General features: G+C 40.0%; 1 protein-coding gene across 1 annotated transcript; it reads left to right on the forward strand.

Moving 5' to 3' along the window:
- The first annotated feature begins 2331 nt into the window (after positions 1-2331).
- LOC138032449 (HCLS1-binding protein 3-like) lies at positions 2332-10493 on the forward strand. Its single transcript, XM_068880129.1, has 6 exons — positions 2332-2477; positions 3336-3501; positions 4134-4394; positions 4655-4962; positions 8914-9204; positions 10049-10493. The coding sequence occupies exons 1-6, from the start codon at positions 2452-2454 to the stop codon at positions 10254-10256; spliced, it is 1260 nt and encodes a 419-aa protein (XP_068736230.1). The 5' UTR covers positions 2332-2451; the 3' UTR covers positions 10257-10493.
- Positions 10494-13074: the final 2581 nt, after the last annotated feature.

Here is a 13074-nt window from a genome sequence, read left to right on the forward strand (position 1 = left end):
TTTCCATGTCAAGAAAATGGGAAAGTTGCACCATAGATCTTTCCTGTCACTCCCCTTCTAAGTATTGTCTTCGGGCGTAGGTAGAGTGTCCTCCTCGTATGTTTGGTAGGTTCAGAGGGTAGTAGAAATGCGTAGATTTTATCCGGACAAAGTAGAATATTTAATTAACCTACAATGGCGTCGAAGTCATTGTAACGCGAATGGCGTTTTAGTGGATCTTTAAAAAATTACCCTTAATGGAGTTCAATAATGGAACGTCAATTGGATAAACCAGACAGGCGGTGAAAAATAAATATCTGAAATCTTGAAAGCGACGAGTAATGGACTTCGACAACAATTGTATCTCCGTATCAAAGTGAGCTGTATTTCTAATTACCAACTGTGATGTTATGTACTACACTGAAACCAAATGGCAAATTCTGTATGGCCATGCGTCTAAATTTTCGTGCGTTAAGCGTGGTTCCGTGTGAACGGAACCACCCTAAATGCACGAATTTTCAAGCGTTAGAAAATTCGTCCGGTACCGTGTGGATTAGGCCTTTGTCTCATTTACCTCTTCGTCGAATTCTCGTTGATATTTTACTAACTGTGTGTCAATAAAAATAAAACGCCGACAAACATTTTTTTGTTTGTGTTGCGTTTTATTCTTATTGAAGCTTGAATGGCCCAAGTCAAAGAATTTTTATGTAACTGTGGTGTTATGTACAACACTGAAACCAAACGGCAAATTTTCTGGTAACTTTTTCGGGCTGGATATCAGAGAAGGAATCGAACACCTTCACTGAATCTGTGCATTTAAAATTTTCTGGCTATTTATAATTTTATTTATTTGTACTCAACTCTGTACAGTCTTCATGTCAAAAAACAATGTGAAATTTGACTAATTCTTGTTAGTCAAAAATTATTTGAAAGAAAGCTTGTTGCCCTTTTTTTTTTTGCTTCATTTTTGAAAGAAATAGTTCTTCAATGAAGGGTTTGATCCCGAACACTGGTGGGAAATTTCAGGAAATTTATTTAGTTGCGTGTGGTTTTTGACACGGCGTGTGATGCTTGTTTTAACGCACGCAATGAAATGGAAATTTTTTTTTCCATGTTGTTTGTTTCAATTAAATTTTTTGGCTGGAAAAGGTTTTATTGTGAGATTTTTTTGTTTTCGTGGATGGATCATGTTCGAACTTAACTAATTTGCATAGGTGGGCTGGCATTTCATATGCGAGTTGTTTTCATAAAGATGTCAAGAATTTTTTGCCATTTTGTATTTCAAGAGTTCTTTCTTGCAAATGATTAAAGGTAGCCATAGTTTTGTACATCAAAAGAGATTTATTAAGTCAATCTATTGTAAAATGAGTTTATTTGGGAAGCCAACAGTATTTCTTTAACTGGTTCCTGGTTAACCCAATTTATTGCTAAAACTTACTAGTGGGAAGATTGTTTACGTTGCTCATAAACACGAAGATTTTTCAACAATATATCGCTTTAATCTAACCCCAAATCATTCAGGTGGTAAAAAAGTTCATAGTTATTAACCATATCCTTCGCTTTTGTGTTTGCCAGCAAATATGATGCATTCGAGCTCGATCCCCCAGCCGCCTTCCTCCATTGTAGGATTTACCAGGAGTAGTAATTGGATTCCTAGGCTTTTTTCTTTTTTACAATTTTTTTTTCGGCATTACTCCTGAGAAAATCCAGTTTTAGCGCCTTCAATACCACCCAACTCATTGCCCTCTGTTTTTGTGTAACATGTACCACAAGCAAACCAGTTTACGCTCACAGAGCGTCTAGTTCTTTGCAAACTAACGGGTCTGACCGGCCAGTTCTGACAAAGGAAAGCGCCCTTTGTGTTGTGAGTCCCGATAACCGTAAAGTGGAGGCACTTAATTAATGAAGGGATTAACGCTGTAAAAAGGAAAGTCACTACATTCTTTCAATATTCAAATTATCAAGTTTGTTTCAATTGTGTTGTACAAAGAATTCATTTCACCTGGTTGAAATAAAAGAACAAGGGATGGGTGTAGACACGGTGTTTCACCTGGAAGATGGTAAAAAAGAGGAGATATTGAAGTGGTATTGTTGGTAAAAATGTCACAACACTCACCCAAAAAGATTAAAACCAAATGTAATCATTATTTCATTTTATTCAAGGAAGAAGGTAAATTAACACAGATCCCCTGGTATATTTACATCCGAGTTGTAAATTACCATTAAATAGACGCTTATGGTGTTTCTGATGGCAAAGAGAATAGCATCAGAAACACCCTTAATCTGAAGAATCCTTTCAACCTTTTGTCCACCAGTCGCTCATGAAATGTAAACAATGCGTGACATTTTGGAAACTCCGCGAGAAAATGGGGCGAGAGATCAAGAACCATTTTTCTGTCACGAACTGTTTTGGAGAAAAACTCGTTAAGTCATTCAAATAGGGGTAACTTTTTCCAGAAAAGTCTAATAACTATGGCCTCAGTGACGTTAACAAGTCGGTAAGTTATAGGGGTGTCTATAAGGGGTCCTCATTTCGTTAAAAGATAATGTTAGAACATAAAATCATAGTACATAGTGGAAACTAATGTCCTCTCGAAAATTTAATATGATTGCCATAGTTCTCTTGAGAAAGCGTGACTAACTCCAAAAAATAACTTTCTGCTTAATTTTTATGGATGTTAAACCCATTTTTGTAATATCAATGAGAGGACTCAAAGTGCTCAATTTTACCAGCTCGGTCGGCTGATACAAAATAAGCTTATGTCATTGATATTTCTTCACCTTTATCACCACAGTTAAACTTTTCTCCATTGCCCAAATTTTTTATTCATGAATGTAAGATGTCAAAGAGGGTGCATGCAATTTCCGTATATATGAACTTCCCGGTCATGCTGACAATTGCTAACGGTAAGCAATGAACACCAAGAGGTTGAAGCTGACCTTACAGTTCAAAGCTGATACAGGTTAGTTCATCCGTGCTTTAAACAGCTCGGCCCTGGATATTAGCCCTTTTTTTTTCAGTACTTTGCTGTTGTCATTCAAATGTTTCAAACTCAAATCATCGTGAGAACTCCACATACAAGGCTTGTTAAGGTGGCTCAAACCAGTTTCAACACTTGAGAGATGAAACGTTCTTATTAGAAGGATTGCAATGCTATTAAATCTCTAATATACACAAAGCTATGATGCTGGCAAAAAAAATAGGACTTAAAAATGCAAGATTTGCTCTCAGGTTTGCCTCAAGCATTTCTTGCAATCTTTTGTGTTCTTCAGACTTTGTCAATGTGATAAAACTTGGATGTGCACACTAAAGCTTGAACTAATAACATGAACAATAATTTATTAAATGATTTCAGGGAACTGAAGAATAGGTCAACTGGTATTGATATATTTGTACCTCAGTATGAACACATTTCTGGATCATTTGGTGGATCTGTTTCGTACCACGTCATTGTAGTGACGCAACTGTTCTACTTTAAAATACCAAATAAACATAAGGAGTCTGATGTTGTCCAGTTCATGGTGAGCATCAATCAAGTGTAGTTAAATAGTGTTGAATGTTGTCATTGTAATCTAGTTATTGATGGGATGACTTTGTGGTTATCAACCGTGCCTTCCACCTCTGCGACCGGGGTTCAACTCTTGGCCCCGAGATCGCATGTGGTCTGAGTTTCAATCGATCTCAACCTGACTCCGAGGGTTTTTCTCCGGGTACTCCAGTTTTCCTCCCTCAGCAAAATCGACTCCCAGCCTATTCCATCTGGCTGAGGTGCTGTGCTCCGAGGTCATACATGGGTTGTGTTCAGGGGCCGAGCGCCTAGCCGGTAGCACAACTCCATCAGTCTGACCTCGTCAACCCGTGCCCTTAACAATTCAGTCTCCGACTCTGAGTAAAGGCATTTAGCAGGTCATTATTACTGTTATTATTATTATTATTATTATTATTATTATTATTATTATTATTATTATTGCTATTATTATTATTGTATTACATTGTTTTTGGTAGTTGTTTGGTTAGGATTGCATTGGTTAAGGAAGGGTTTAGTTCTTGGTTGAGGAAGGGTAAATTTTTTATTCAGATTTCTTGTACAGTATTTAATTTCTTATTCTACGTCAAGGATGCTATAGTTATTATGTGCTGTCTATCATCACAGATTCCACATAAATATGAGATTTTTGAAGACCTGTGCAGCAAACTTGTGCAAAAGTTCCCCAGTGTTGTCCTTTCTTCTCCACCAAAAAAGACTTTTCTTATAAGTGAATCTGTGATCAGTGACCGTCGACAATACATGGAGGAAGTTCTTCAACAGATTGCTCGGACTCCTAAACTGGCTTGCAGTTCATTAGTACTTGAGTTTCTTGGTGCTAAAAAAGGAAACAAGGATATTAAGTCAGACGAGTCCCAGTCAAGAAAGGTATGATACCAGTATATTATAAGTGTTAAGGGAGAGGGACTGTCTTCCTGGGGGTGTGGGGCTGGGAGCATCCTAGAAAAGAGGGTGTTATGTTTGGGTAGTGGTGAGGGGTATGGCCATGATATTTTCTAGTTTTCAAAAAATGAATCATTTGATTTTTTAGGGTGAATTTTTTTTACCATTTATTAAGAGGGAAGACTAGTATTTATTAATTTTAATTAGCAAGTTACAGCATTTGTCTTATTTTGGCTCATATTTAGGATGAAGAGTTCTCAGAAAAGAAAAGTGCCAATGACGAAGTTGCAGAAGATGAGGACCTGTTTGCGAGCGTGGATAAAACAGATTCAGACAGAATAGAACACAAAGAAGATGACGAGGAAGACTTGCTTGCTGTGGCACAAGTATCTTCAGCAACAAATCCACCAGTATCAAGAAAAGGCTCCTCCATTTTTGATACAAATGACACAGAAAATGTTGACAATGATGATGTGAATAATCTTTTTGTACCTGCTGATGCTAATGAAAAGAAAATAAATGTGCAGAAAGAGGACAATTCAGAGCTACTCAAGTAAGTAACACTCATACGACTTATAAGAAAATTGAAAATTTGAAGAGTCCAACTTTTTGGGAGTGATTATTTAGACATAGTTCAGACAGTGAGTGCTTAACAAATCTGTACTCCAATGCAAGGCAGTTCCTTGTTGCAAAAAGTGTTGAGAAGACACGTGCGAAGGAGAAAACCAACAAGGAGGCTGAAACCAATGCATACCAATAGCAAACCCTAAAAAGATGCACTTGTTTACATGACGTTATAGGTTACCTTGGCAACAAGAAGAACCCTCTGAAAACATCTCATATATTGTATGGCAATGCTAATATCTCAAAAAATTTAACAGTTATGAAGGAGGATCATAGTTTCACTTGATTTCATATCCGCAGTTCAATACATGATTCATTCCCAAGAAGGTCCAGTCTCATTCACACGGTTATCTGAAAAACTATTTGAATTATCACCCACATGAATGAGAAGCATGGGTGCGGAACAGGTTATTCCTTCCCGGGTGCTTTAAATCGTTACACCAGCACTAGATGGGTTGCCAACCAAAGCTAATGAGTCCCATCTACCCCGCAGGTTTGTGTATCAGAGTCCTCTTTTCCTAGGTGGGCTGCCAACCAAGGTTGGAGAGTCCCTCCTACCCCTTGTTGTAACCCAAACAGGGGTGGATTAGGGGTTACTGGCACTTGCCAAAGGTGCCACCCCAGACTCTGGTGGGCGAGCGTTCACTTTCCCGTAGTAGGCTGAGGCTCCAACCTGGCCAACTCCAGTGCCCAAATTATTATTATTATTATTATTATTATTATTATTATTATTATAGCAGTGCAAACGTATGTATGCTAAACGATAGCTAAAGCACAGTAGGGCGCTGTTGCGTAACCTAAAGGCCAACGAGAAATAAGAAAATTTAAAGAAAAACTTATTATAGAAACTAATACATTAAAATGTCTTCTAAGTAGACCTTGAAGGAAAAAAAAAATTCAAATCTCCTTCTCTGAGATATCACATTAAAATACTTAAAAAATGCTCTACTAGTGTCTTATCTTATGTCATTATCTTGAAGTGGCGGGCAATGTGTAAACTTGAAGTTAACACGGACTTCTGCATCTTTATCAAGACTTCTTTACTCTTCCTTCCCACTAAAACCCTAACAGTTCTCTCAAGTCCTTTGGAGTATCCTCCCAGTACATCTAGAATGATGTTGTGCTGGTCTATGCTGTATCCTTTGAATTGTTGTTTTAGTTCCAGCCGCAAGGGGGCATACTTCTCTGTCTTATCCTGGTCTTTTGCAGCTCTGTTGTCCACCCATGGACAACTCATCTCTAAGATGGTAACATTCTTCCGCTTGTGGTCCCTAACTCTAGCATCTATCCGGTTGGCTCTCACTACCACGTGGTCTGCGTACAGCGGGACATCCCAAAAGGCTTGTGCATCTGCGCTTTCGTAGACAGGTTTTGGCTCGATCGGGGAGTACCAAGGTGGTACAGTGTCTACGAGTTCTAGATTATGGAGCATCTCAAAAAACAGAATCTTCAACGCGCAATTATGCCTGTGAAGGTATTTGCTCTGCGCAAGCGCCGAACATCCAGCCAGAATATGTGCTACCGACTCTTGAGCTTTACCGCAGAGTCTGCATTGCACGTCAAGTTCCCTAGCAGTTCTTGTCTTTTTACTCTGGTAGATTCGTGTATTGAGCATCTGCTCGTACAGCTCATAGATACCAGCAATCACGTATGATGGACAGGATTTCCACTTAAGCCAGTCAAAACACCCGTTACTCAGCTCGGAGTCACTCCATCTCGATGCGATCAGCTTCCCTTGCCAACTCTGACTTCGCACGTCCTTCTTCACCTTTTCCTGCTGAGCTCGCTTCAACTGCTGTTTGGTCTTTGTACCTGGAATCTCATCTCCATCCTCAGTACAGCATGGTCAGGGTGCACCAAATTTAGCGTTATTCCAAGCTCTTGCCCATACTTCAAAGCCTCCTTGACAATAGAACAATGTCCTAGCCTTACTGAGTGGTTTTCAAACTGGCGCACGAGCTCCATGGTTGGATCCTCGTTCTTGAACAGGTTGAGTGCACCTTTGATCTTTTGATCTTAATCGCCTTGTACTCGGCTTCGACGGAACGCAGACCTCGTCCTCCGCTCTGCCTTGTAAGATGACATAAGGCAGTTGAGCCCAGCGGGTGCTTTCCTCCCTGCTCTACGACGATCTTGCGCATCTCACGATCAATTCGTTGAAGTTCCGTGATGGGAAGGTGTTGTGTCCACATCAAGTAAGTCAAGGCAGGTAAGGCGTACTGATTGGAGGCTACAATGCGATTGAAATCAGAGAGCGGACTGGACCATATGATGGACATTCTGTTCAGGTACATCTCGGCGGCGAGTTTAAAAGCTATCTGATCTTCTTGTCTTGTGCTTTCCAACACGCCCAGAAACTTATACTGAGCTCCCTCTTCTAGACATTTGATCACTGATGCTTCGTCAAATGCTAAGCTCTCGGTGTCCTCTACTTTCACTCCTCTCTTGATGTGTACAACAGAGCACTTCTTCGGATTCCAGTCGAGGCCGATATCTTGCATTGCAGATCTTGCTGATTTCATCACGGTGTTGAGCTTAGGTGCGGAGGCAGCAAAGATCTTAAGATCATCGATGTACAACAAATGCGTCACTTTGGTATCAATCGGCTTCGAGAGTCTATATCCTTCAGTTGCCTTGAGTTTCCAAGCGATGGGATTCAGGCAGATAGTAAATAGGCGCGGACATAGAGAATCCCCCTGAGGCAGTCCTCTTCTAAATTGGATAATCTCCGATATCTCCATCCCCAGTTTAGTTCTTGTAACAATCATGGTATTCCAGGCCTTAGAAAGCTTGGTAACCACTCTCGCTAACCACCTTGGGAATCGATGTATCGACATCATCTCACTCAACCACTCGTGGTCCACCGAGTCATAGGCTTTGGTCACGTCAACCCATGCCATGCTGAGGTTTCTTCTCCCACGGTGACAATCCTGGGTAACCATCCGGTCAATAAGCAAATTGTCCGTGGTGCCACTGCATCCTTCCTTCGCCCCTCTCTGCTCCGGCTCTATCAGTCCGTACACATCCAAGTGCTGATCCATAGGTCTTAACAAACAAGCGGTGAACCATTTATAAACTGTGTTCAGGCATGTTATTGGTCTTTGGTTATCGCTGGATACCACTCCCGGTTTGGGGATCAGTGTAGTCTTTCCTCCAGTAAACCACGCGGGAAAATCACCTTGCAGCTTAGAGATATATTTCAAGCAGAGCATCACTCCGTGGTGGAGGGCCTCAGCATGTTTCCACCAATAATTAGATATCTTATCCGGCCCCGGGGCACTCCAGTTCTTTTTCTTTTTCACTGTTTTCACTACCTCATCAATCTCTAGATCCCATTCCTCCTCGGCCGGGGGTGGTACATGCTCCCTGATCACATCCTTCATCTCCTCTAGCCAGCGGGCAGAGGCGTTTCCTGAACCCGGGGTTTCCCACAACTCTTTCCAAAATCCGCTAGCCTCTTCAATGTTGTCAAGCAATTCATCAGTGTTTGATCCTTTATCAACATCCTCCATGCTCTTATACACCAGGCGGTCATTATTATTATTATTATTATTATTATTATTATTATAACTAACTAATTTCGATATATACTAACTAATTTCGATATATAGTTTAAAATTGTAAATATTTACTAATTGTTTTGATAGTGGAAATAAAGTTATTATTATTATTATTATTATTATTATTATTATTATTATTATTATTATTATTATTATTATTATTATTATTATTATTATTATTATTATTATTATTATTTAAGAACCTAAATGTCTGCATATGTTGTCGTATGCCACTAAAATGCAAGGGGAGGATTTGTTTCCATCAACTTCACGTTCTATCCTTTTACTTTGTACCATCTCATCTCTTAACATGTTGACAGTATTGAAGATGACTTGGACAAATTACTGACGGCCAAACGGAAGCCTCCAAAACCAGTAAAACCCGTAATACCTGTAAAGCCTGTAGCAAAACCTCGACTCAAAGCAAAACCAGACCTGAAGCCAAAGCCCACTCCTCAGCCAAGGTTTGCCAAGGGAAGTGCCGAGGAAGATGAACTCTTTGGAACAGTGTCATCAACAATTAAAGGAAAAAAGCCGTCAGTACCCGAAAGAAAAGCAAGGAGTTCAGACCAAAATTTGTTTGATCAAACAAGAAAGACGTCGTTCAACAGGTTTGTAGTGTTCCGCAGTACCAAGAAATATTTTTTTGGGTGGACGCAAAGACCCGCAACACCAAGTACGCGTACACAATTTAAATTACGATTGTTACAAATCGTCTCGTACGGGAGTGAACATAGACGTGACGGACGCGAAAAGCGATTGGAGGCGCGATTTACGTTTGTTCCTGTCTTTGTTAGAAAACGTTTGAGCCTTTCGAAAAACACACGGTTGGAGCAAAACAAGATGCGACCAGTGCGGACGCCAATGCAAGCGTAAGTCAGGGCGCATGTAAACGCCGTAAGAACACACAAGCCGTGCTAAACATCAAAGAACTTAAGACGCAGGCAATGACGGAGAAGGGAGAGTGACCTAGTCGCTTCAAGATCAACAACAACGACCTTTGTTTGTTCCCTTTTTTCTTTAACCTAATTGCGAAAATTTGAGAAAATTCTAACAAAGGAATATAGGGTACTGGCAGCCAAGAAATTACCACATTGACCAGAACAAACTCCAAATTATTATGCGTGCATTTATTTTCTTTATATTTGAAACCGCGGTACATTCCAACGTTCTGTGGATGTCTTATATTCATGTCACTTGCTAAGAAGGCCTGAAAGTTGCTATGAAAGAACCCCAGAAGGGAAACTGGTTTCTGTCTTGAGTTCACGTAACATGCCTGCAAACCATTTCCAAATTCGTCCAGGCCCCAGTTTTTCAAACGTTGGATAAATCACTAACCAGTGGATAAGTCATAGCGAAAACAATTGCATTATCCAATGGATAGTGATTTATCTGGTGGATAGCGTTCTTCCACCATTTGAACAACTGGGGCCATTACTTTTAATTTTGCTCTAGACCTGCATCACATGGCGAAGAGACACTCGACGATATATTCAACAGTCCGCCACAACCCAGCTTTGGAACAACGGAAGACGATGATGACTTGTTCCAACAAAGGAAAGGAGTTCAAGAAAGAGGTGTGCAGGATATGGGGGTGGACGACATTGCAAGCTACATTCAGCAGAACATGCCCAGCACAGAGACAAAGCTTGATTTATTTTAGGATTTAAATCACAGAGGCTTAGAAGGACGTTAATTTATTGTAGGACAAAAGCCACAAACCGACGTGGCTGTCGTGAGGAAAGCACACGGTGCATGCGGACAGCATCAAGCTTGTCTCGAATCCGATTCCTTTCTTCCTCCCACGTTTATTCTTCATCCTTTTGGCCTCCCATTTCTTGTTTCCTCATGATGGACAAACAAGTGACCGAAAGTAGAAGTAAATTGAACATTAACAGTTCAGGGACAAGTTAATCTTTTGCTTTACGAAGCCAAAAGGGAAACCGAAGGGCGCGTCGCTGTCCTTATAATAGCATTAGGGAGCTGGCCGACGGCGACCGGGCTACGAGAACGTTATCCGAAAATATCATTTCCCTTTGTTGTAATAATTTCGCGATTATTCCAACTAGTTCGGCATAGAAAGTGTGTGTCAACATTCCAGAAACAAAATTGGTGTGAACGGTGTGGATGTTTGGACAGGAAATTGAAAATTTACCGCCAGGTGCTCGCGTCCTTAAATTCACATGACCTCAAATTTGGTCATTTCCCGCCGTTGTCAGGATGAGAATGGCAAAGAAGTGTATCAAAATGTGAAACTGGCAACATCACAGTGATCATTATCTGTAAGGTTGCTTCCGCCGTTGGTGCAATTAAACGAATACGGCATCAAATCTCCTCAATGTATATAACAGCCTTGTTCAGCCTCATTTTGACTATTGCGATCTGGTGTGGGGACACTGTAATAAGGGCCTTTCTGAAAAACTTCAAAAGCTTCAAAATCACGCAGCCCGCGTACTGATGTCTGCTAGTTATGACAGTGATTTAAGTGATTTGCTCCCCCAGGGTACTAGGGTGCTGCAAACTCTGTCATCAAAGACTAGAAAAGAAATCTATTATGATGTATAAAATTTTACATAAGATGACACCCGAACATTAAATTTTGTTTTTCGCGGCAATGTAAATTCCTACAGTTTAAGGAATACTGAAAACAAATTAGTGCTTCCGCAACCCCGTACTGGCAATTTAAAAAGAAGCTTTTTGTATAGCGGGACCACAGTTGTGGAATAGCTTACCCCTAAATTACGCCAAGCTACTTCCTTATACAATCTTAAGACAAAATTGAGTCGCCACGGTTTTTTCCAATGTAGCTTAATTTAAACGCTGCACCCGAGGACAGCAGCTTTTATTATTTTAAAATTTTATTATTTTGTAACTGTTCGACATAGACAACATGAACGAAACGTTGGTATGACTATTTCTCAGATCATTTTACAATTCCCCAACTGGTCAGTTCCGTGAAAAATTATACACTATTCTAGACACACACGCTCGTATTTATGTACCCTATCCAAGAGCAAACTGCTTGAAAACCATACCCTTCACAGCGGCACATACCTATATATCTCGTATCCCCTTCCCGGGGGGCTTATGGCCCTGTGAAGACAAACATTTTCGACAACCCGAATTTTTCATCGGAGGTAACAAATTGAACAAGCGCCAGGAAAGATGCAGTCAAAATGCCGCCAACAAGGACATTGGCACGATATTTAAACTTCAGTTACAGAGAAGAAGTCAAAAGGGTCAAGTCTTTGCACAACAACAACAACAAACGCTGCAACGTGAAATTTCAGTTGCAATGTCAGCAATGGACCATTAGGTCTTCTGCTTTGTTTCACAGTCGAGCTCTGTGACGGGTGGCGAGATTGACTTTTCGAGAATAAACCCTAACCCTAACGAGAATTTTTGAATTTCGCTGCCACGTCCCCGAGTCCCCACGTCCCCTGTCCCCGTCCCACTTTTCGACACAGCCGAAAGTTGATAGCGCGCCTGTTTTTATTTTTCTTTCAATCTTCTTTATTTTTTTTTCCAGTTTTCCTACTGATGCGTAATTCTTGACGCAATAAAGCCTTTTATAGTCTATCGAAGTGTCCAAATATTAAACAATTATTGGATGAGGTTGAGCATGATATCATGAATTATCAAAACCGAGGTCTGTGTTATCTGCCGAAGCCGAAGGCTGAGGCAGATAACACAGACACAAGGTTTTGATAATTCATGATGTCATGCGAAAACCGAATTCAATAATTGTTTTATTACACATTTTTCACATAATTCATCCTCAGAAACAGCAGCGTTCAGCCATTTTGTTTCTGAGGAGAACACTCCAAGGGGCTTAGTAACCAGGCAGACGTTGAACTTGACATGATAATTGTAATATCTGCAGCAGATATTACATTTATCATGTCAAGTTCACAAGCTATTGTGAATTGATTGAATGCTCTCGACCAATCAGATTTTTCATAGTGAGTCTGATGTATAATAATAAACATTATCTCGGAGAATTCAACTGTAGCCTCCCGAACCTGGGGCTCGACTTGTCCTCTTGCAAAGAACTATGAAGGCCCGTTCTGGTCAAAATGGTGGATATAGTTTTTACCTGTGCATGAATTAATTTTACATGTTGATAGAATTAATATTTTGCATTTCTAAAACATTTTGTTTAACCGCCAAATTAATTTTACCATACCTATTAATTATATTTTTAGAAGACTTATATTTTGTGTGTTTGGAATTAATTTTGTGTGTGTTTGCAATTAATTTTGTGTATGTTTGCAATTAATTTTGTGTGTGTTTGGAATTAATTTTGTGTGTGTTTGGAATTAATTTTGTGTGTGTTTGGAATTAATTTTGTGTGTGTTTGGAATTAATTTTGTGTGTGTTTGGAATTAATTTTGTGTGTGTTCGGAATTAATTTTGTGTGTTTCTTGTCCCATACGTCTTTGCGGCAGTGTTCTCGGCCATGTGCTAACAACATGGCGGCT

The sequence above is a fragment of the Montipora capricornis genome, chromosome 14 (genome assembly GCF_036669925.1).
Source record: "Montipora capricornis isolate CH-2021 chromosome 14, ASM3666992v2, whole genome shotgun sequence".
NCBI lineage: Eukaryota > Metazoa > Cnidaria > Anthozoa > Scleractinia > Acroporidae > Montipora > Montipora capricornis.

Bases quoted from the DNA above. Each gene is read 5' to 3' on its own strand.
- LOC138032449 (XM_068880129.1), top strand. From the start codon at position 2,452: ATGGCCTCAGTGACGTTAACAAGTCG. The intron at 2,478-3,335 runs GTAAGTTATAGG...AAATGATTTCAG, and splicing joins TCAGTGACGTTAACAAGTCG to GGAACTGAAGAATAGGTCAA. The intron at 3,502-4,133 runs GTGAGCATCAAT...CTATCATCACAG, and splicing joins CTGATGTTGTCCAGTTCATG to ATTCCACATAAATATGAGAT.